This window comes from Canis lupus, chromosome X, assembly GCF_048164855.1.
Source record: "Canis lupus baileyi chromosome X, mCanLup2.hap1, whole genome shotgun sequence".
Lineage (NCBI taxonomy): Eukaryota > Metazoa > Chordata > Mammalia > Carnivora > Canidae > Canis > Canis lupus.
Window position 1 is genome coordinate 118739266 of NC_132876.1, and position 22020 is coordinate 118761285.

The window sequence follows — 22020 nt, forward strand, 5'->3', positions numbered from 1 at the left end:
AGTGAATTGTTCAGTCTAAAAGGGTGAAGTTTATGGTATGTGAGTTACATCTCAGGTTTTAAAAATTTCTAAAAACTAAAAAAAAAAAAAGAAAATCTAAAAACTCAAGGGAGAAGAAATGCAGACTGGCCTCCCCCCTCCCCACCACCCCATAAATGCATCAGGCTTCCTTAAACACTGCACAGCACACCTTTAATCTGACAATGCAGTGTAGTTCTCTACCAGATTTACTAGAAGACATTCTCAAAGATCCAGAGATCAGGATACTCTCAGGGCCGCAAGGACTGGAAGGAGGTTAGTCTGTGGCCACCACATGAATCCAATTTTGGTATACGTGCTGCCGAAGCGAGCACGCCCCACATGAATCCACAGGACAACCCTTCCCGTGGCGTAAGGCTTGGGCTGGTTCAGGTCAACCGCCAGGGGCCATGGGTGTTCGTGTATGCTGTCACTCACGCTGGTCTCGAGTCAGGCTCCTGTCTCGTCTTCACTTGCTGGGCGACCCCCTCTCCGACCTCCTGGTAACAATGGGAGTCAGAAGCAGTTAAGATAGGGAAATGGAGCCCAGGAGGGCAGGGGAAGGAAACTCAGGGCAGGGCTTCCTTTAAACGCCGTGAGCATGGCTTCCAGGACAAAGCAGCACCCGCCATGTCATAAGCAATCTGGAGGAGAGGAAAGAACAGGTCACTGTCAGCTCAACATTCTAAAGCTACCTTTGTCATCTGCCTGCTTTTACTTCTTTTGGTGGCGTGGGGACATCTTTACAGTTGAGACCAGTACCTACAATTGTGTATGCTGGCTTTGTTTCCTCTGTTTTCCATGATCCGGGTTATAGCACTTTGCTAGGAGGCCAAGGAGGCATCAATCTGCAGCGCCCTAGACACACTGAGGCCTCTTCCTTACCATCTTCTGCAGACCTGCAGCCTCCTCACAGGCCCTGCAGCCCTGGCTAAGGGAATCAGTGCCCTGTATGACTTGTCTGGTGCTGGGCGTACTCTGACCTTCACCCCCCAAGACCCACACCAGAAGCAAAGCAGCAGCACGATGCTGGCCCTGCTAGAGGCACCAGTCCTTGACGAGGGCCTTCATACTGCATGTTAGCCACATCCCGGTCGCTGGGCCTCACGGACGCTGTCAGGTCCTGACTACAGGGTCCATGGAAGGTACCATGGGCATACTATGCCTGGGTGGGAGGAAGGGCCCTGGGCCAGTTTGCCTGGGATGTGCAATAGGAGCAGAGCCTTGCACATAACCACGAATGTCTCAGAGAGAAACCAAGAGAAAGAACCCTGCAAAGCGTCACACACCACAGGATGTTGGGGGCCAGGTAATAGCTCTCCAAAGCACTATATGGCACTCCTAAGCATGCTTCTCAATCACCCAAAGACCCTGTTAAAATGCAGATTCTGATTCAGCAGGTCTGGGGTAAGGCATTTCACACAAGCTCCCAGGGGATGCTATTTGGCCCAAGGACCATAGCTTGCCTAACAAGAGTCTAAAGAGCTGTCTATAGAAATATCAGAGCCACATACATAACTTTCGCTCTTGTAGGAGCTGCATTTTAGGAAGCAAAAAAAAATATGAGGTTTATTTTAATGATATATTTAACTTATTTAACCAAGCAGAGCCAAAATATCATTTTAACAGGTATACAATATAAAGGAATTATTAATAAGCTATACTATGTATTTTTTTTAAACCAGATCAAGTTTAAAATCCATTGTTATTTTAACTTACAGTACATGTCAGCTTGACCTAGCCACATTTCAAGTGTTCAATAGCCACATATGACAAGCAGCCACCACCTGGGACAGTGCAGGCTAAAGTGTCAAGGCAGGAGAAGGATGGCAGATGAGGCTGGGAAATAGGCAGCCACCACAAGGTAAAGAATTTTCTACACCTAGCTAAGGTGTAATACAAGGAGTTACTGAGGCCTTTCCAGCAAGAACTTGAGACACCACTTAGCCTGTTGGCACATCCACTGCTGGTGTTCTAGAAGAGTCTGACGCACACAGAATCCAGAATTTGTCACGATACTGGAAGCAGTGACACTGTGTTTGAAAAACAAACACTAGTCATTTAGGCTCCAAAGGACTTGGTGATCAACTGTCTGTGGAAGGAGGGCAAGACATGAAGGGTGACTCCTAGATGTGGGGATAAAGTGTGGACAAGACTGGAAATGCAGGAGGGTAAAGGAAGATGAGTGAGCTCCACTTGGATCACAAAGAGTCCATCTGGGGCAGCCCGGGTGGCTCAGCGGTTTAGCGCCGCCTTCAGCCCACGGCATGATCCTGGAGACCCGGGATTGAGTCTCATGTCAGGCTCCCTGCATGGAGCTTGCTTCTCCCTCTGCCTTTGTCTCTGCCTCTCTCTTCCTCTGTGTGTGTGTGTGTCTCTCATGAATAAATAAATAAAATCTTTAAAAAGGAGTCCATCTGGCCGTTGCACAAGTCCACACTCCACCTGCAGACGGCAGAGGCATCTGCACACACAGGCTCTGTCAAGGAAGCACTTGAGAGCACCTAAACACGAGAGGACACGTAAGCAAAGGAAGAAGCTTCCAGAGAAACCAACATTGCAGCATATGGCAAAGGAAACAAGAGCTGTCAAAGCTATCTGTACAATGGTCACAAAGAAAGGCAGACAATGCAGTTTTTTGTAAGACATCTTTTTCAGACAACAACTGCAGCCATGGGTATTTTGAGACCAGAACTCTGGAAAAACAGACCCAGTTCCCAGGACACAAGAAGGAGCATCCTTAGTTACTAGCAGAGAATGGAGAATGTACCTTTGTGGTGTCAGGTTGTCATTCCTTTCTCCTAAACACCTGTCACTGCAGATGGGGAAGGAGGATGGAAATAGTACCCCCTCCCCCACCAACCTTATAAACCCTAGAGGATCAGCTGGGAAATCTTGTGGAAGTTAAACTGACACAAAATAAATATGATTGGAGCAGCAGGAGGCCTATCTATCCTAGTCCAGATGTTTCCTTCCCAAACTTCATTCAAGGTACAGGACATCTAGGGGTGCCTGGATGCTCCTGATCTCAGGATCATGAGTTCAAGCCCCACATCGGTTCCCACGCTGGGTCAGGGTAGAGCCTACTCAAAAAAAAAGGGAGGGGGTTTCAGGGACATGTAAACACGAAGGAAAATTAAAAGAAAAGCTAAACATACCAAAAAAAGCACACAGTCGTATTAAAGAGTGACATATTTGACCAATACAGTCAGTTTCCCAGAAGTTAAGGGCTTTTGAAAAAAATACACCTAAAAAAAACTTAATATATTCCACAATAACAAAACATGTCATTAAAAAATATATATTTTTTATTTATTTATTCATGCGAGATAGAGAGAGAGGCAGAGACAGAGGGAGAAGGAGAAGCAGGGTCCCTGCAGGAACCCGAGGTGGGACTCGATCCCCAGACCTGGGATCATGCCCTGAGCCAAAAGCAGACGTACAACCGCCGAGCCACCCACGCGTCCCCAAAACATGTCATTTAAAAATTTCAAGCGGCATACATAAGGCTTAGCTTCCTCTAAGCTTAATCTGATTCCAAAGACTAACAATACAATTCTTAGGAGAATTACCTTCAAGGAATGAATAATTAGATCTATGTGGTACAAAGCAAAGAATTCTAGAGATGGGGAAAATGAATCAATATAGCTATACCACAGAAATAAGATTACCATATGTTTTGGGCTACTGATCAATCATTTCCTTTATTTTCAAGGAAAATAATGTTTTAATGTTTCTGCACCAAGAATAACCATCACTACGCTTAAAAATTTATAAAGCATATGTACAATTAGCACTGATAAATATCTCTGTGCTAAAAAAAAAAATCTCTGTGCTTACAAATTTACAAACATATGCACGGTCATCATAAACAGATGCAGCTTGAGCATGTGCAAGCCACAGGCAAAGAGCCACCTTCACCTCCCCGTAAAGTCAGGAGGGCTACATGGAGGGCTAGCAGCCGCGAGGCCTACCTTGCCCACCACCGCACCAGGCTTTCCAGCCCCGAAGTAGGAGAGATCCTCCTCCTCTCCCTCAGATCCCTACGGCAACTGCCCCTTCCTCCCGAGAGCACTCGGACTGCACACTCATCTCTGCCTCCCTTTCTTCCACGCTCTAACCCAGGAGTCGGAGTCCTGCTCCCCAGAGGGGAAACGTCTGCCATACAAGGTTAGAATTCATTACTCTGACAGAGGCAGCCGTGCCCCTGGGCCTGGAATGTGGAACCCTCCAGGCAGCATCTTCTGCACTAACCGTGGTGGCGAAGGAAAGGAGGACCTCGGGGACCTCGGAGCAGCAGCTGGCCACCCACGCCCCTCAGGCCCAGCCCTACTGACAGCTCAGGACCCAGGCTGCGGGCTCCCCGCCTCCGCCCTACCTCTCTGTAGCTTCCAGGCAATCCTCTGCAGCAAGGAGAAGGCAAACCAAGACAGGGTGAAAATTAAATTATTGTCTGAGACAAAAAGCTAAGGTGGAAGGAAGCCAAAACGATGGCACACAGGTCCCATTTTCTATAATCAGAGTGTGGGGAATAAACTACCTGCTAATTGGACACCCACAGTGATTCCTTCTACAAAGCAAATAATCATTCCCTCCTGGACGCATGTAAGTTAAGTGCCATATATCCGATCTCTTAAAGCCGGGTATACATGTGTTAAAAGGAGAACTTTGATTTCTCTCTGGATTTCATTTGTTAGAACGGTCTCTTAGAGCAAGTAATCCAAGAAATGTGTAGTGAACGGCTCGGACACAGCAGAGGCTTGCTTCTGCGCCGTACTGGTGTTACTGGAAGGTAATCCTGCTGCGGGCAGCCCCCTCCTCTCTCACGTATTCGGGGATCCATGCTGACAGGGCTCTGCTTCTTTCCAGACAAGCAGAAGAGGAAGGAGGACAGGCTGAAATGGCAGACATCACCCCCCTTGCATCTGCTAGGGCAGAACGGTCACAAGGTCACAGACAGCTGTGGCAAGCTGCGAAATGTAGTCCAGCAGTGCGTCCAGGAGGAGACCAGGAGGAGACCCGGACGATTCCAGTGAGCTGATAGCACCGCTGATAAGCCCGGCCTCCAGCCCCATGCCCTGAAACACCTGCTACTGCCACAGACTGAAGCAGTCACCAAACAGAACCTCTTGTCACAGGGGTAGTCAGCTTTCATCTCTCCTACTTATTTTCACTTCCCAGGGTCACTCTTCTAAAATCCTATTCTTCTGAATATCACATTGATCTGAAAGAGCTATTGTTACTATTATAAAATCCAGGAACATTATTATTAAAAAAACTGACAGATGGGGTGCCTGGCTGGCTCAGTCACTGGAATGTGTGACTCTTGATCTCAGGTTTGTGAATCTGTGTCTCTGCCTCTCTCTATCTCTCATGAATAAATAAAATCTCTACAAAAATCAAAACAAATCAAATCTGTAGGAGACAATTAAAATGTTGCCATGCAAAATCTAGCTAAAAGTCTTTTCATAGTGAGTTGGTGGTTCAACACATTAACATTATTTTTTGTAGTTTCCAAAATTTTTAAAGATTTTATTTTCAAGTAATCTCTACACCCAACGTGGGGCTCAAACTCAAAACCCCGAGATCGAGAATTGCATGCTCTACTGACTGAGCCAGCCAGGCTCCCCTGTTTTCCAATTCTTTTTTTTTTTTTTATAAATTTATTCTTTATTGGTGTTCAATTTGCCAACATATAGAATAACACCCAGTGCTCATCCCATCAAGTGCCCCCCTCAGTGCCTGTCACCCAGTCACTCCCACACCCCTGTTTTCCAATTCTTAATGAAACAGAATTGAATAGTACAAGGGAAGGGGAGGAGATAAGGAATTTAAATTCCCTACAGCTAGCTTTATATAACATACCTCATTTAATTCCCATGATATTATAATAGAATAGGAATGACTCTAGTTTGACAGTCGGAGGATGGAAGATTAAAAAGGTTAAGGACAGAGTAAAGATCTAGCCTCAAACATACCACTGCCACTTAACACTGATAACAATTTTCCCAACAAACTGGAACCACTGTGGCCACATAGGGGGCAGAAGTGACCACTCTTACCTTGCTGATCAAAGCAGGGATCCCCTAAACTGGTATACCTCACATCACCATTCAAATCTGCCCTATACTGGAAATTTATTTTCAGTAGAGGTAAGAATTACCATTTGACAAGGACAGGATCGGCCCAAAAGAACCAACTAAAGCTATGCCCTTAAAGGACTCCCTAGGGAAGCAACCTCACAAGATCTCTAAGCCACAAGCACACAGCTTCCAAAGAATATTTTGGTCACCTACTGTTAAGTACGTGCAGACAGCAAGGATCGCTAAACATTGGAAGGGAACCTTTAATAGGGAAGAGAAAAGCCAAAACAAAAAAGCAACAGAGGTGCGGCCGGGTGGTTCAGTGGTTGATCCCGGAGTTCTGGGATTGAGTCCTACATTGGGCTCCCCACAGGGAGCCTGCTTCTCCCTCTGCCTATGTCTCTGCCTCTCTCATGAATAAATAAATAAAATCTTTAAAAAAAATCTTAAAAAAAAGAACAAAAATACAATGAAAAACAAGTCAGAAAAAATCAGCACCACTCCAAAGAGCAAGAAACACAAAGGTCTGCTCTCTCTACAGCAATACCGAGCACCAGTGGAGAATGAACTGCATCTGCAAAGTGCTGAAGGAGAACCATCTCCAATGGAGACCTCTAGACCAAACAATCCTTCGCTGTCGAGATAAAATGACATTTTCAGACAGGGAAGGTCTTCAAAGACTACCCCCTGTGTGTTCGAATATATTAAAAGATTTTTCACAATGAGGGAAGATTTGGAGGCTTAATCAATGATGAGTGTGCAGGCAATGAAGCAAAGAAACAAAAACTACCATTAACCTTAGTGATTATGAAAACTTGCACAGGAAAAATAATCATAGTTTTCTACTACCAGATTAGGACTGGCCATCAAAAAAATGCAAACATTGAATATTGCTAACTCAGTGCTTCTCTAAGAGGGTGACTTTGCACCCCTCCAAGAGACATTTAACAATGTCTGGAGACATGTTTGGTTGTCACAACTGGGGTGAGGGATGCTACTGCCATATAATGGGTACAGGCCAGGTATACTACTCGTCTTACAGTGCATAGGGCAGTCCCCCCACAACAAACAATTACACTCGACCCTTGAACAAGGGGGTTAGGGATACTGATGCCCCACACAGTGGGAAATAAGTACAGAACTTCTGACTTCCCCAAAAACATAACTACTAATAGCCTACCTACTATTGACTAGTAGCCTGGCCCATAACGTGATCTTTGTATGTTTCACGTATTCTCTACATTGTATGTATCATATATTGTATTCTTACAACGAATAAAGCTAGGAAAAAGAAAATGTGATTAAGAAAATCGTAAGCAGGGGCACCTGGCTGACTCAAGTCAGTAGAGCACATGACTCTTGATCTCGGGGTTGTAAGTTTGAGCCCTGTGCTGTGTTGAGATTATTTAAAAATAAAATCTTAGGGGATCCCTGGGTGGCGCAGCGGTTTGGCGCCTGCCTTTGGCCCAGGGCGCGATCCTGGAGACCCGGGATCGAATCCCACATCAGGCTCCCGGGGCATGGAGCCTGCTTCTCCCTCTGCCTATGTCTCTGTGCCTCTCTCTCTCTCTCTGTGACTATCATAAATAAATAAAAATTTTAAAAAAAAATAAAATAAAAATAAAATCTTAGGGGCACCTGGGTTACTCAGTCAGTTAAGGATCTGCCTTCAGCTCAGGTCATGATCCCAGGGTTCTGAGATCAAGTCCTACATGGGGGGGGCAAGGAGAGGGGGGTTGTCTGCTGCTCAGCAGGGAGCCTGCTTCTCCCTCTCCCGCTTTCTCTCTCAAATAAATAAGTAAAATCTTCAAACAAATAAAATGAAATATTAAAAAAAATTAAGGACAACACATTTACAGTACTGTATTTATTGGGAAAAAAAAAAAATACAGGGGCAGCCCGGGTAGCTCAGCGGTTTAGCACTGCCTTCAGCCCAGGGCCTGATCCTGGAGACCCGGGATCGAGTCCCGTGTCGGGCTCCCTGCATGGAGCCTGCTTCTCCCTCTGCCTGTGTCTGTCTGTCTCTCTCATGAATAAATAAATAAAATCTTTAAAAAAAAAAATACATACATAAGTGGACCCACATTGTTCAAATCCATGTCATTCAAGGCTAAACTGTATTTGACACAAAATGTCAATAGTGTTTAACACTATTCAACCTTAGGTTGAAAAACTCTCTTAACCAAATGGTGATGTAATCAAACTAGGAGGGTGGGAAGAAATGTGCCGGGTATACAGTGGGAAGGAGGTGTGTGGAGAATTTTCTATATACTAGAAAGTCAACAGTTAGGAATAGAAGTAGCAGCAATAGAGAATGTAAGCAGATGCCAAAAGATAGCAGCTAGAAAGTTTCAATCGTTGTCTCTAGGGAAGGGGAAATGGCAGTGGGGAACTGTTGGTATGATAACAGTCCCCAAAAAACTATTTGATTATTTAAACTGTGCCAGAACCACTTTGATATAAATGAAAACAAAACTCAAAAAAGATACACTAACATTTTGTCCCTTTCCTTCCATTAAGAAGTAAAAATGTTGCCTTTAAAGCACACAGAATCTACCAGGCCTGGAATATTATTTGCTTTTGATCTGAACATCTTAGTCACCTCTGGCCAAAAGAAAGATAATCCCAACCATGCCCAGCAGATCGAGAGCTCAGTTCTTCCTTCTCCCATCCCAACAGGGCTAACGGTCCCTAACAATACCCTGGCCATTTAACAAAACAGCCCCGGTTAAAAAATGTTACTTTTGCATTACATTTCAGAAAAATCCTGCCTTGTCAGAACCACCTATTTGTTTGAACCTAAAACAAGGTTAGTGTGATTATTTTTTTGATGATAGCCTACTGTCCTCCTACTAAGATACATTCCCCAAAGACAAGCCTTAACATTCACACCAGCAAACGGAAAGGCTCCATCTACTAGAAGGCAACGCAAATATTTGATCCAACAAGGTGACAGAAAAACAATCTGTCCAGAATATCCCAGTGTTAGACACTGCCAATGTTTTAAAAAGACCAGAGGAAAAAATAATAATAAAAAAATAATAAAAAGACCAGAGAGAGTAACATGGAACCCTCAGCTGTTTAAAAATCCTTTATGTAAGTGAAAGTTTGTAGCTTAGAAGAGCCGTGTCTTGCAGAATTTCTCCTCTAAACATCGCCCAACTCCTGACCACGGTGTTTGAAAGTAAAAGTGAGACCTGAATAAAAAGTCTATTCAGCTTTTTAGTCCTTAAATTATCTTGTCGAATGTTTACAGTGTTCCAAGTGTACAAGAAAAGCTCCACAGAGGCCCTAAGAAATCCACAGATCCAGGTTTATTTGCATGCTGACACAAAACTACTTTGGCAAGAGGACAAAACCAAGCTGCTTTCCAAATAGAAAAACCAGCCCTTTCCAAGCACGGAGCCCAGTTTCTGTGGCCATGAAATAGAAAGGTAAGTTAAGAGTTCCCAGCTCACTGGGACAAGGTGCAAATGACCATTTTTAAGAGCGTTTCAGTATCATGTTATTTTACATTTAGCTCTCTGGGCAAACTAGCTTTCTTTTTTCAAAACACAAACATCAGAACATGTTAAAGAAATACTTAAAACTGCATCAGGAAGTCCAAATGCAACATGGTGCAGAAGTGTGATGCACAGCTTAAATTTACAGCTTTTTATACCACAGAAGCCTCTGGATTCATACATGTGAGTCAAACTCAATTAATGTCAAAGGAAGAATCCTCCACCCCTGAACCTCGCAGCCACCAGACCCTGGGATATGATGTTACACTACCTGACTTCCCACTCTGCACCCAACCCACCTCTGGAGGCCTAAGGACAAGATGAAAAGCGGGTCAAATGCGTGAGGCAGAGACTGGGACAGGGTAACACAGACACGTGCGAGTGCCAGCAGCCAAGCAGGTCTACCTGCACACCGAAGAAAACCCACTTTTTTTTTTAAAACCATATCTACTAATGATTCTTAAAATACAAATAAACCTTTAGAATTACACTCATGCTAACAACTCAGAAGTGGGCGACTGGCCTCAGAAAGTGTCTGGGATCTCCCAACAGAGGAGCTGCTGCAGCCAGCACAGCACCCAGGGCCCAGGGAGCCCAGCCTTCGGCCACCAACCACCCTCAGATGTTCAGGGTCTTGTCAACGCACGTACGGACCTGGGTGTGCTTTCACACAGAGATCGAGCAAGATGCACAAAAAAGTCTACATTTGACAGTTCCTAATCCCCTGCTGAATTCATCAGATTCTTCATTTTCAAGACTTTTACTGATGTCTGACAAAGGACTTGGCTCTTGGGGGCAAATATAAAGACAGGTGGACAGCAATGTGTCCCGGCCAAGGCTGCCACTAGCTCCAACCTCTCTGGTCACCAATGACAGTGACTCAGCCAGGTCCAAGAAAATAGAGCCCTTTTTCTTCTTCTTTAAAAAAGAAGCTGTTTGAGGGAGAGATATTTCTCTCATTTATTTGAGAGAGAGAGAGAAAGGGAGCACATGCATGCGCTTGTGCACAGGAGAGAGCAGAGAGCAGAGAGCAGAAGGGGGGGAGGGCAGAGGAAGAGGGAGAAGCTGACTGCTGATGAGCAGGGGGTTGACATGAGGCTCTATCCCAGAACCTTGGGATCATGACTAGAGTCAAAGGCAGATGCTTAACCTACTGAGCCACCCAGGTGCCTCAAAATGGAGTCCCTTTCAAACCACTAAAGAACATACCTCAGGTGCTCAAGTGTCCCCCACCCCCACCCACCACCCACGGTCTGTTTTTGCCCTGAGTCTTCTGCTACCGGGAGCTCTGGCTAATGGTTTACATAGGACATTTGCCACCTGGCTGTGTGACCTCCATCCAAAATATGTGCCCTGATTCCCTTCCATCCCACCCTCAGTATTCAAACTAGAAAGGACATTGAAGGACTTTGTCTTATATCCAGAGAAACGTTTTAACGGTATGAGGTATGAAGCCCCAGAGAGATGAGTCAGGCTGGGGGCATCCCAAGCCACAGCTCTCCCGCCCTGCTCCACCGTGGCAGTGTTCCCCAGAGGCAACCCAAAAGTCAGCGGCTTCCCAAAGGAGCCACCCTTGGGACCACACCAGGACCAAAGTACTGTCTTCTTTGGTGCTCCTTGGCTAGGGCTCTGGGATTCTTCAGGGAGGGACTCAAACAAATGGCGAAAAGGAGGGGCTAGAGCTTCATTCCTTCCCCCTTTAAGAAACATTCCTGAGACTGCAGGGGGCCTCCTGACACCCAGCTGGTGCACAGAATGCTCCCTACTGAATCCTCAACCACCCATTTGAAATTCTAGGCCCTCCAGGGACATTTCAGAAGTCAGCCCCCCCCCACCCCACCCAGCCCCACTGATATTTTACATTTGCTGAATCAATGGAGAAAGGAACACACAAAAACAGGGGACCACCTACATCCATCATATCTGTTTGAACAAGTCCCCAGATAACCCACATCAGGACGTGGCCTTGGAAATACTAACAAATCAAAATCTTTGTGGTTTTTTAGGACAGAGACATCACTTCTGATCCCTCTCAGACAGGAGCATGGAAAAACAGCAGGATTGTGTATTTTGTAGCCCTAGTAAAATGTCAAGCTATAAGCCAGCGTAAATGGCCTGAGTGGATACAAATCTGGTGGTCACCTTTCAGCAGAGGTCTGGTGGGACTTTACACATGCACTTCAAATTCCAAGAATGCCACTCCTGGGAAGTTAACTATCCCTCTGACTTCTAACTAGACCCAAAGAAAAGACTGTCCTAACCCAGTAGCCCCACTGAAGGCTCATAAAACACAGCACTCAGGAGTTCCAGCTTCACTTCCTTTCTCCAGCTACAAAAATGCAGATGAAGCAAGTATTTGTTTGAGTTTTACTATGTAAATAAAGCCTATTATCAGGGCCAGCACTTGGGAAGAAAACAGCCCCTCAAGTAAACCTTTCAAAAGGCCAATGTCTTCACAAAGAAGTTAACTTAAGCTTTAAAAGCTGAAATCCTTTTAAAAACAAAAGTAGTGATGCTGTTAATCTAAACAGGGCAATTCTGCCTCCAGGTAACATTTGACAGTGTCTGCAGACTTTTGTTGGCTATCACACCTGGAGTGGGGGTACCAGTGGCATAGAGTGAGTGGGGACCGGAACGCTTCTGAACATCCTATAGAACAGTCCCCACAACAGAAAATGATGTAGACCAAAATACCAGTAGTGGCAGGGTTGAGAAATCCTCATCTGATGTGACAAAGTTATTTAATATGGCATTGCAAGTGTTTCCAGGCAAGAGCAGATGGAACTGACTAGAGAGGAAGTGGGGACATGTAGGATCAAGAGTTGGTCCTTGGGGGCCTTCTCATGACTTAACAGGTTTGGGACCTCAGGGCACACCATTTAACTTCCCCTTGCCTTAGCTGGGGCATCTATAAAATGGGCTGATAAAATTTCTCGATCTGAAGATCACGGATTGAACTAGCCTTGTTCTGGGCACTCCTTCCAGTTCTAAGATGTGCACTCCTATGAGGCTTTCAAATCAGACTTCTATTATTATTAAAAGAGTGTGTCATCTCATACTTGCTCAAGCTTCCCCTACATTATATTCTGTTATACAGAAAATGAGTTGTATAGGGGCACCTGGGTGGCTCAGCCAGTGAAGCGTCTACCTTTGGCTCAGGTCATGATACCAGGGTCTTGGGATCGAGGCCCCCTGTCTGGCTCCCTGCTTGGTGGGGAGTCTGCTTCTGTTTCTGCTTCTCCTTCTGTCTCTCTCTGTCTCAAATGAATAAATGAAATCTTTTAAAAAAGATGAATTGTATAATATCCTAGGGATCTTACATGTAAAATATTTAACTATGAGATTTTTTAAAAGCCAAAAAAAGGGGGGGGGGGAATGCCTGGGTGGCTCAGTGGTTGAGCGCCTGCCTTCAGCTCAGGGCATGATCCTGGAGTCCCTACATTGGGCTCCCTGCATGGAGCCTGCTTCTCCCTCTGCCTATGTCTCTGCCTCTCCCTCTCTGTGTCTCTCATGAATAAATAAATAAAATCTAAAAAAAAAAAAAAAGCAAAAATCCTATTAGAACATTATAATTTGGGCCCCAAATAACAATTGTTATAATGAGCCCCACAGATTTTTCAGTAGCTACTGAGAGAAAGAGTCAAAACTTGGATTAATCCAAATTCTGCAGGTGGAACCATTTTCCCAAGTCTCTATCACAATAGCTTCCTTTTGCTCTTTAAGTGATTCTTCTAAATGGACACACTTTCCTTCATCCTTTTCTAATAAAGTGACAGTTAATTACCAGCTGTTGGAGTGTAAGCAAGCATAATTGATGACTTAATCCAAGAGAAAAGACAAGCATGTGAAATAGCGCCAATACCATGCAACATGTAATTGAAAATATATAATACACGCGTGTGTGACCATGCACCTCTCCATGTACATACAAGTGTACAGGGAAACTCAGTACAGAAGTCCCAAACTCTCCTGAATCCATTCTATCCTAAGCAAAGGAACCACCAATTTTCAGTCACGTTGTAGCATCTATAAGAACTAAGTAGCAATTTAAGGGAGGGATGGATGAGCCTCTCAGAGAAGAACCACAAACATTTTTATTCCTGCAAAATTCTGAAACACCACCAGGAAAAGCCCAGCAAGTACACGGTACTAGCCTACCCACAAAAACTTCCAAAAGAAAACAAACAAACAAAAAAAAAAAAAAAAAAAAAAAAAAGAAAACAAAAACACCTTAGCAAGTACTGTGAAAGCTAACCAGCAGGCCAAATCGGGAGCAAAGGGCCCCACGTGCCCCCAAAGGTCTTGGTGTGTGTTTATTGGTTTTACTGCCCACCTCCTACAGTCTAGAATGGGGCCTCTTGGAGAGAGAACAAGAGGCCACTGAGAATACACCAGGGTTTTTATTTTTCGTACCTGGAGGAGCGTAGAAAGGAAGAGGTGCTCTGGGGATCCCCTTCTCCAGCTGCTGGTTAAACAACTGAATTTCAGAGTTTAAAGTGCCTTCCAACTCCCTTAGACTACTAAGGCCAAAAGGCAAGATTTCACCTTCACTAATGTGTTACAGCTTATTCCCCCAATTATAATGGTAAGTCTGAAAAAGATACATTGAATTGCCTGTGTACCTCTTTTTTAAAAGAAATACATGAAACGCTAAGGGTGTCAGTAGTTAACCTGATCTTTTTAACTTTTACCATCAGAAATGGCCTGTAAAATCTTTATTAAAAAGGCACAGGGGGGATGGGTGCCTGGGTGGCTCAGCGGTTGAGGGCGTGGTCCGGGGATCCGGGATCGAGTCCCATGCCGGCTACCTGCGGGGAGCCTACTTCACCCTCTGCCTGTGTCTCTGCCTCTCTGTGTGTCTCTCATGAATAAATAAAATCTTTAAAGAAAAAAAAAATGGCACAGGGGAATATGCTTTAACATGCATATATGCAGGAAAGTGCCCTCGCAGGGCAAGCTGTACACACTTTGCTCACCATCTTTTCAAAGAACCCAATTCGTTAATGGGTTACACATTAAATTTATAACAACGGCAGCCTCTTTCCCCAGCTGAACATAAATTCAGTGCACATCAAACAAGCTTCCCCTCAGAGTCTCTGGTTTTGTAAATACAAAAATGAGAGAAAATACAGAACAGAGAAGTTTGGTGTCTCATTTGCTACCTGAACAATAAAGCTACACCACTTCTGAAAATTCAGCACGGGTGGGGTGGGGTGGGGTGGGGTGGGGGTGACGATACCTTCCTGCTGTGGTGAAGCAGGGAAGCAGGGAAAAAACCCAGCAAGTCACCTTCAAACCCGCGTAGCCAAGAATTTTTTGCATTTTAAAGGGAACTTTGTCCCCAGGAAAGGCCGGACCCAACCCTCCCCAGGGAAACTGACACTTTTAATCAGAGGAAAACAGGATGATAGGTGGTTGTTTGCGTTTTCACAGGTCTATACAAGTTCAGCCGGTAAATTTCAAGATCGATTTCTGTTTTGAGACAAGAGAATTCAAAGTGCTAGAGCAGCCTCCTCGCCCCACCACACACACACACACACACACACACACACACACACACACACACACAGAAAACGGGAAACACATTCCTGATGAGGCACATTAGAAACACTGGAGCTCAAATCCCACTTTTAAAAAGGATCCTCAAAGTTTCGGTACGTTTCTGCAGCTCCCAGGGCGCCGTGGGGCTAGGGCTGGAAGCTGAAAGTCAGTAAATATTGATGGGCTGATGGGAATCGAGCTGGGCTGGCGACAGCTGCTAGTCTGGGTTTCCTAGTGATAAGGGGTACAGGTTCACGGGGTGCAGAACCAGAGGCCCTTCGGTGACAAACACAGGTGGGGGCGATTCTGTCCACCCCCGCCCCCGGCACGTGGGACAGTTCACCCCAACCCCTGGGCGGCCCCACGGCTGCAGGCCGCCGCTGGCGACGCCGGGAGTGACAGGGGACCCAGCCGGGCCCCTTCTCGAAGGGGGAGGGGAGGGGAGGGCACCCGGAACAGGAGCCATTTAAACCCTGAGCGGCGCTGGGAGTCAGCGGGGCAGGGCGCCGCCGCCAAGCGGCCGGGACCGCGCACCTTCGCGCGTCCCGGGGCCCCGGTCCCCGCAGGTGACCCAGCGGACGAGCGCCCCCGGCTGGAGGGCACGGTTGGCCCGCCCCTGCGGCGCCCCCACCCCCGATCACTTCCCCCGCCCCGCGGCCACCCCTGGGCTGTCACCGTGAGGGTCCCGCGGCCGCCTCACCTTGGTGATGACCAGCGGCTCGCCGTGCTCCCGGCCGCCCTTCAGGGTGAAGCCCCACGGGGCGCCGCCGCTCAGCTGCACCTCCACCAAGCGCCCGCCGTCGGGCGCCCGCGCCTCGGCCTCGGCCAGGCGCTCGGGCCGCGCGCGGGGCTCAGCGCCCTCCATGGCGCGGGGCTCGGGGCGCGGAGGCGGCGCGGCCGCTTAGCCCCCGGGGCCCGCCCGGCCCGCGCCCATGCACTCGGGGGAGCCCCGGCCGGCCGAGGGCGAGGGGGGGTCGGGCGCTCCTGCCGCCGCCGCCGCCGCCGGCCACTGGCGAACTTGCGCGGCAACTTGGGAGGAAAGTGCCGGCGGCCGCCGGGGAGGGAGCCGGGCGCGGGCGGCGCGGCGCGCGGGGGAGGGCGGGCCGCGCGGGGGGCGGGGCCGGCGCGCTCCGGGGCCCGGGCCGCTCGGCGGGCAGGGGGCGGGGCGCGCGCTGGGCTGCGGGGGCTGCCCGCGGGCGGGAGGGGCGGGCGGAGGCGCGCGCTCCGGGACCCGCGCCGCCGCGGGGGAGACGGGGGCCCGGCCGGCGCTCGGGGCCGGGGCGCGCGCGCGCGGAGCGTGGGAGGGGCCGAGGGCCGGCACGCACCCGGCCGGGGTGCGAGGCGTGCGCGCCCGGGGCTCCCCGGCTAGTGACCTGGAGGGTGGGAGGGGGCGCGGGCCGGCGCGCGCGGAACCTGTGCCGCGGGCCGGTGCAGGAGCGCGCCCCGCTCCGCGCTGTTGCCCGGAGGGTGGGAGGGGGCGGAGCGCGCGCCCGGGACCTCGCGCTGCACCGCGGGGCCGGGGGGCCGCGGGGGGCCCCGACGCGAAGTCGGGCCCTTGCTCGGGAGCGAGCGCCGGGCGGCCCTCGGAGGCTCGGGGCGCGCCAGCCGTCTGCCCCGGAGGCCGAGCGGCGGCAGGTGAGGCGGCGGAAGCGCCCGCGCGGGGCGGGCCGGGGCGGGGCGGGCGGGCGGCGGTCCGAGTCCCCGGCGCCCTCCATCTTGGAGCGCGCGGCCGGCCCGGCGCCCCCGCCTTTGTTCGCGCGGACGGCGGGCTGGCGGCGGCCGCCCAGGTGAGACGCGGAGACGGGGAGCGCGGCGGGCGGCCAGCCGGTCCCCGCACGGACGCGCTTTGCCCGCAGGCCCGGGCATGGAGCCGGGGCCGTCCACGCACCCTCACTGCCCCGGCCCTCCTGGGGAGCCCCCGCCGCCCCGCCGCCCGGAGCGCGCCCTTGAAGTCGGGGCGGAGGAGAGGGCGCCGGACCTGCTCCCGCCGAGGACTCCCCGTCCTCCCGCGCGTCCCCGCCGCAGCGCCCAGCCCGCGCAGGCAGTGGCCTGTTCTTGTCTCGTCCTAGCCCTTTCTAGCTCTTCCTAGGGTTGCAGTCCAGGAAGTCTTTGCCTTCAGATCCTGTTCTCCCTCGGGTAGAGCAGTGCCACGAGGTCTTGATGTCCCACGTCGGGGTTGCCAACAAAGGAGACGTGGTGGTCTGAAATTACTGAAAGGGTGTGCCACCTATTTCTGCTCCCTTTGTAATTTACATAAAAGCTCGGTGTAAATATATATCTGCACTAGATATTTGCATGCTTTGCCAAAAAAAGAATCTTTTCATTTCGTTTGTAGTTACGTAGCTGATCGCTGGTGGTTCCCTGTTTCTTCAAAGCAGCTCCGTGCAGATTCTTTGAACAGGTGAGGATGGGATAGGTAGCAAGAACTGGCGTGGAGACCACTGGATGGAAAGAGTGAGGGGTTCCAGCAGGGACAAGGAATCTCAGCTCTTGTCTCTGCTTTTCCAGTGGTCACGTGAGGGATTGCCATTCTATGGTCTGCATTGTTTGGCTGTTCGCTTTGTGTCTCATCCAGCCAATTGAAGTAAGAGTGCAAACTTCACTGGGCACTTGGCATGGCTCTGGGGGTGAAACTGCCCCCATAAGTAGCTTCCAAGCTCCAGTGTCCAGAATCTCTCCAGTTGGAGGAATGATTTTTTACTAAGTGGAGGCTTAAGGAGTGTGCCTGTTAGAATCTACCTTGACCATAGTGGTCACACAGATCTGATTAAATTGCACAAATTGATTAAATTGCACAGAACTAAATACAGGAGTGGGTGTAAGATGAAATCAGTAAGCTTGGTAGATTGTGTCACTATTAACGTTTCTGATTGTGGGATGCAGGGTGCAGAGGATGTCCCTAGACTGTTTTTTTACAACCACATGTGAATCTATAATTACCTTTGGTTAAAAAGTTTAATTTAGAAACTGGTGGGATATGAGAAATGAAAAGATAAAGGACCACATAAGTGCCCCAAGTATTTTTGAGAGTTTCTTGGTCTCCAAACAGCCCACTTATCCCATAGTATTAACTGAAATCTCAGCTATTAACTAGGGCTGAAATTCAGACCTCACTAAAGCAGAAAGATTTCATGGTCTCCATAAATGACAGCCAAAGTCATCTTTAACATTTTATGTTGATCGTATAATGAGGTTACCTATCTGCCACTTTTTTTTTTTTAACATCTTATTTATTCATGAGAGACTCCAAGAAGAGAGGCAGAGACACAGGCAGAAGGAGAAGCAGGCTCCATGCAGGGAGCCCGACGTGGGACTCGATCCCAGGACTCCAGGATCACGCCCTGGGCGGAAGGCAGGCACTAAACCGCTGAGCCACCCAGGGATTCCCCCTGTCTGCCACTTGACAGGGTTATACTGTCATTCCTTCAACATAGGTGCAGGTTTACAATTATCCTGACTAGGGATCCCTGGGTGGCGCAGCGGTTTAGCGCCTGCCTTTGGCCCGGGGCGCGATCCTAGAGACCCGGGATCGAATCCCACGTCGGGCTTCCAGTGCATGGAGCCTGCTTCTCCCTCTGCCTGTGTCTCTGCCCCTCTCTCTCTCTCTCTGTGTGACTATCATAAATAAATAAAAATTTAAAAAAAAAAAACAATTATCCTGACTAAATTACCATTTTGTGGAGTTTTTTCTTAATCTTCATGTTAGGCGTCTCTCCCAGCTTAGCATTGTTTGAATATTTATAAGGCAACTGTCTATATAGACATTAATAAATACATGAAAAGGGACTGGACCCAGTCTGTGTGGCCTGCTTTGAGAAAGATACGCTCTTCTCAGACCCTCATAAATCTTTTTATTAACACTCTTGGGATTCTATAGGTGAGCATATCTATCATCACATCTATATTTCTGTTTTATGTCCATTATATCCTTACTAGGCACTATCACATATCTTGGAAAATATCTTGTGACTGAGAGTGATTGCCCCAATTTTTTTTACCTCTGCACCCCTTTTGGAAGAGTTTAGTAAGACATTGAACCAGTATAATAATGGCTTTCTTTTCTAAGAGCTCGACTCAGCCAGATTTTCCAAGGACAGTGTATATTTGTCAACATTTAGCTTTATCTTTTGGAAAGCTGGGGAAAAATATCTTCTGTGTAGCTTCTCACTTCTTGGACATAGCTTCATTGCTCAGAAGATTTGAGGGTGAGCATGACCCTATGACATCCAGACATTCAGTAGCCTGACTTCGCCAGTTTTTCAGATATGAGGCTTATTTCCTTGATAGGATATATCGTGAAATTAAAGGTAGTTCTTTCAGGCACCTGGCTGGCTCAGTCTGTAGAGCATGTGACTCTTAATCTCCGGGTTATAAATTCAAGCCCCACATTGGGTGTGAAATTACTGAAAAATAAAGGTAGTTCTTCCACTTTATCAGCAGTGCATGAATCAATCAATGAATAAAAGGCAAATTGAACCAACTTTCAGATTTAATCAACAGCTATTTTTTATGAAATAGAGTTCAAATTATTTTAGTTTTTTTTTTTTTCTAACAGGATAAGAGGTTTATTTATTTATTTTTTTTAAGATTTTACTTATTTATTTATTTGACAGAGAGAGAGAGAGATCGCATGAGCACAAGCAGGGGGAGTGGTAGGGACCGGGAGAGGGAGAAGTAAGCTTCCTGCTGAGCAGAGCACTGGAGGGCTTGGGGGCTTGATCCCCAGAACTCTAGGATCATTAGCTGAGCCTAAGGCAGATGCTTAACCGACTGAGCCACCCAGGCACCCTGAGAAAAGAGAATTACAAAATGTAGTGGAGGATGGAGTTCCAAAATTTGCCTTTACCTTTCAAAGTAGTAGTAGTTCGGTAAGGTCAAGCTTTCCAGAACACCTGTAGCAATTTTTTAAAAGGCAGTTTTAGCCATTTTCCACTTAAGCCACTGTGTACTGAGTTAGGGTCCCTATGAATTTAGATGGTGGAGAGTCCGTCTAGATCAGAGAACAGAAGTGTGAGAACAGCTAAAGGAAAACATTCATGCAATGACTTTGCCCTTCATCACCAGTGTTTGTCATCTTATTCTTGATTTCTACAAGCAATTATTAGAAACATTGTAATTTAGCTTAGTTGCAGATCTTGGCCAAGTGACAAGCTGAATGCCCCACAACTGTACCCCCATCTCCTCCCCCTCTCACCTCAGAAGGATTTTACCCTGGATCTTGTCAGGGTATTTACAGATCTCTAGGGGAGAGACTTGCTCTTTTTGTGCAGAGATGGGAGGGAGACTGTGGGTGTCTGCTTAAGACTCCACATTGGGAGGGATGCCTGGGTGGCTCAGTGGTTGAGCGTCTGCCTTCGGATCAGGGCATGATCCTGGAGTCCCGGGATCAAGTCCCACATCAGGCTCCCTGCGTGGAGCCTGCTTCTCCCTCTGCCTGTGTCTCTGCCTCTCTCTGTGTGTCTCTCATAAATAAATAAATAAAATCTTAAAAAAAAAAAAAAAAAAAAGGCTCCACATTGGGAATTTGCATCCTAGCACCCAGCGCCTTTAGTTGAGGAAGCAAGCAGTAGCAACTAAGTAGTAACCACCATTCACAGGGAACCTATGTTGTACCAAGCACATTACATAAATGGACTCCGGTACAAAGCTTCTGACAGCATGCATTACCCCATCTTATAGAGGAAGAAACTGAGCCCCAGAGGGGCTTAATACCCTGCTTGAGGTTGCCGAGCCCAGCACCAAGAAGGACTCCTACCCTTCCACTTGCAGGGATCAGTGCCAGATTGGGTATGGAAGCAGAGCAGTTTTCACTGAGCTGGTGAGCTGGCTCTGTTCTGTAAGACATTTAGATCCAGAGCCACCTTTTGAGGTTCCCTTGATCTCCATACAAGAAAGAGGCTGAAGCCTCCTATGTGGAAACTTTGCCTATAAAACTGGGTGCTAATTTAGGTTTGGGTTGAGTTCCAATCCCGTTTCCTTGGAGACATATCTTTTAAAGTGTTATATGTAGGAGTGCTTGGGAAGCCCAATAGGTTGAGTTTCTTCTGACTCTTGATCTTGGTTTAGGTCTTGATTTCAGGTCTTAATCATTAAGAAATACACTATATATTTAAAATAGTACTTAATTTTTCAAGTTGGGAGTAATTAGAAAGCTATTTTAAAAGTATGTTTTAGAATGCAGTTTTAGGAGTGCTTGGGTGACTTAGTTGGTTAAGCATCTGACTCTTTGATTTTGGCTGAGGTCAAAATCCGGGTGGGGCTCTGCTCAGCCTGAGTCTGCTTGAGATGCTGTCTCTCCTTCTCTCACACTCCCTCCTCCCCCCCACCCCTGCATTGTGCTCTCCAATAAATAAATAAAATTTTTAAAGTGCAGTTTTAGGAAACCATTGGCAATTTTTTAAATAAAGTAGCCAATGATTCTTTCTTTTTTTTTTTTTTTAAGATTTTCTTTATTTATTCATGAGAGACACACAGAGAGAGAGAGGCAGGCTCCATGCAGGGAGCCCGATGTGGGATGAGATGTGGGACTTCATCCCGGGTCTCCAGGATCAAGACCTGAGCCAAAGGCAGAAGCTCAACTGCTGAGCCACCCGGGCGCCCGCCAATGATTATTTCTTGAGCACTTTTAACTTGCCCAGTACTGGGGAGTGGTCGCTAAGGAATGTAAAAGATGCAGGAAATATGACACATTAACTCTAGCTGATGAAGAAAATATAATAGGAAAAAAACCCAGCACAATTATGTGCAAAACAACTTTAACTGCAAAAGTTTCAGCAGGAGAGGAGCCAAAAGTAGAGAAGGAAAAAAAAAGTGCGTACAACTGTAGGTGAAATTTCTAAATTTTTCTCCTTTTATTGTGGAAGCTTCAAATGGAC

The 22020-nt window shown here is 47.6% G+C and overlaps 1 protein-coding gene and 1 long non-coding RNA gene across 5 annotated transcripts in view; one reads left to right on the plus strand and one right to left on the minus strand.

Moving 5' to 3' along the window:
- The window catches only part of SHROOM2 (shroom family member 2), a 142746-nt gene extending 126736 nt beyond the window's left edge, over nucleotides 1-16010 (minus strand). For all 4 annotated transcript variants that reach the window (XR_012026081.1, XM_072815344.1, XM_072815343.1 and 1 more), the window contains exon 1: nucleotides 15846-16010. Coding sequence is in view for 3 of the 4 variants with exons in the window: in XM_072815344.1 (XP_072671445.1) it covers nucleotides 15846-16010 (165 nt within the window). In the remaining variant the exon portion in view is untranslated. The remainder of the gene's footprint in view (nucleotides 1-15845) is intronic.
- A 659-nt stretch (nucleotides 16011-16669) lies between these two features.
- Nucleotides 16670-18764, plus strand: LOC140627251 (uncharacterized). The gene is made up of 4 exons (XR_012026083.1): nucleotides 16670-16780; nucleotides 17225-17363; nucleotides 17481-17546; nucleotides 18389-18764. It is a non-coding gene; the product is annotated as an uncharacterized lncRNA (long non-coding RNA).
- Nucleotides 18765-22020: the final 3256 nt, after the last annotated feature.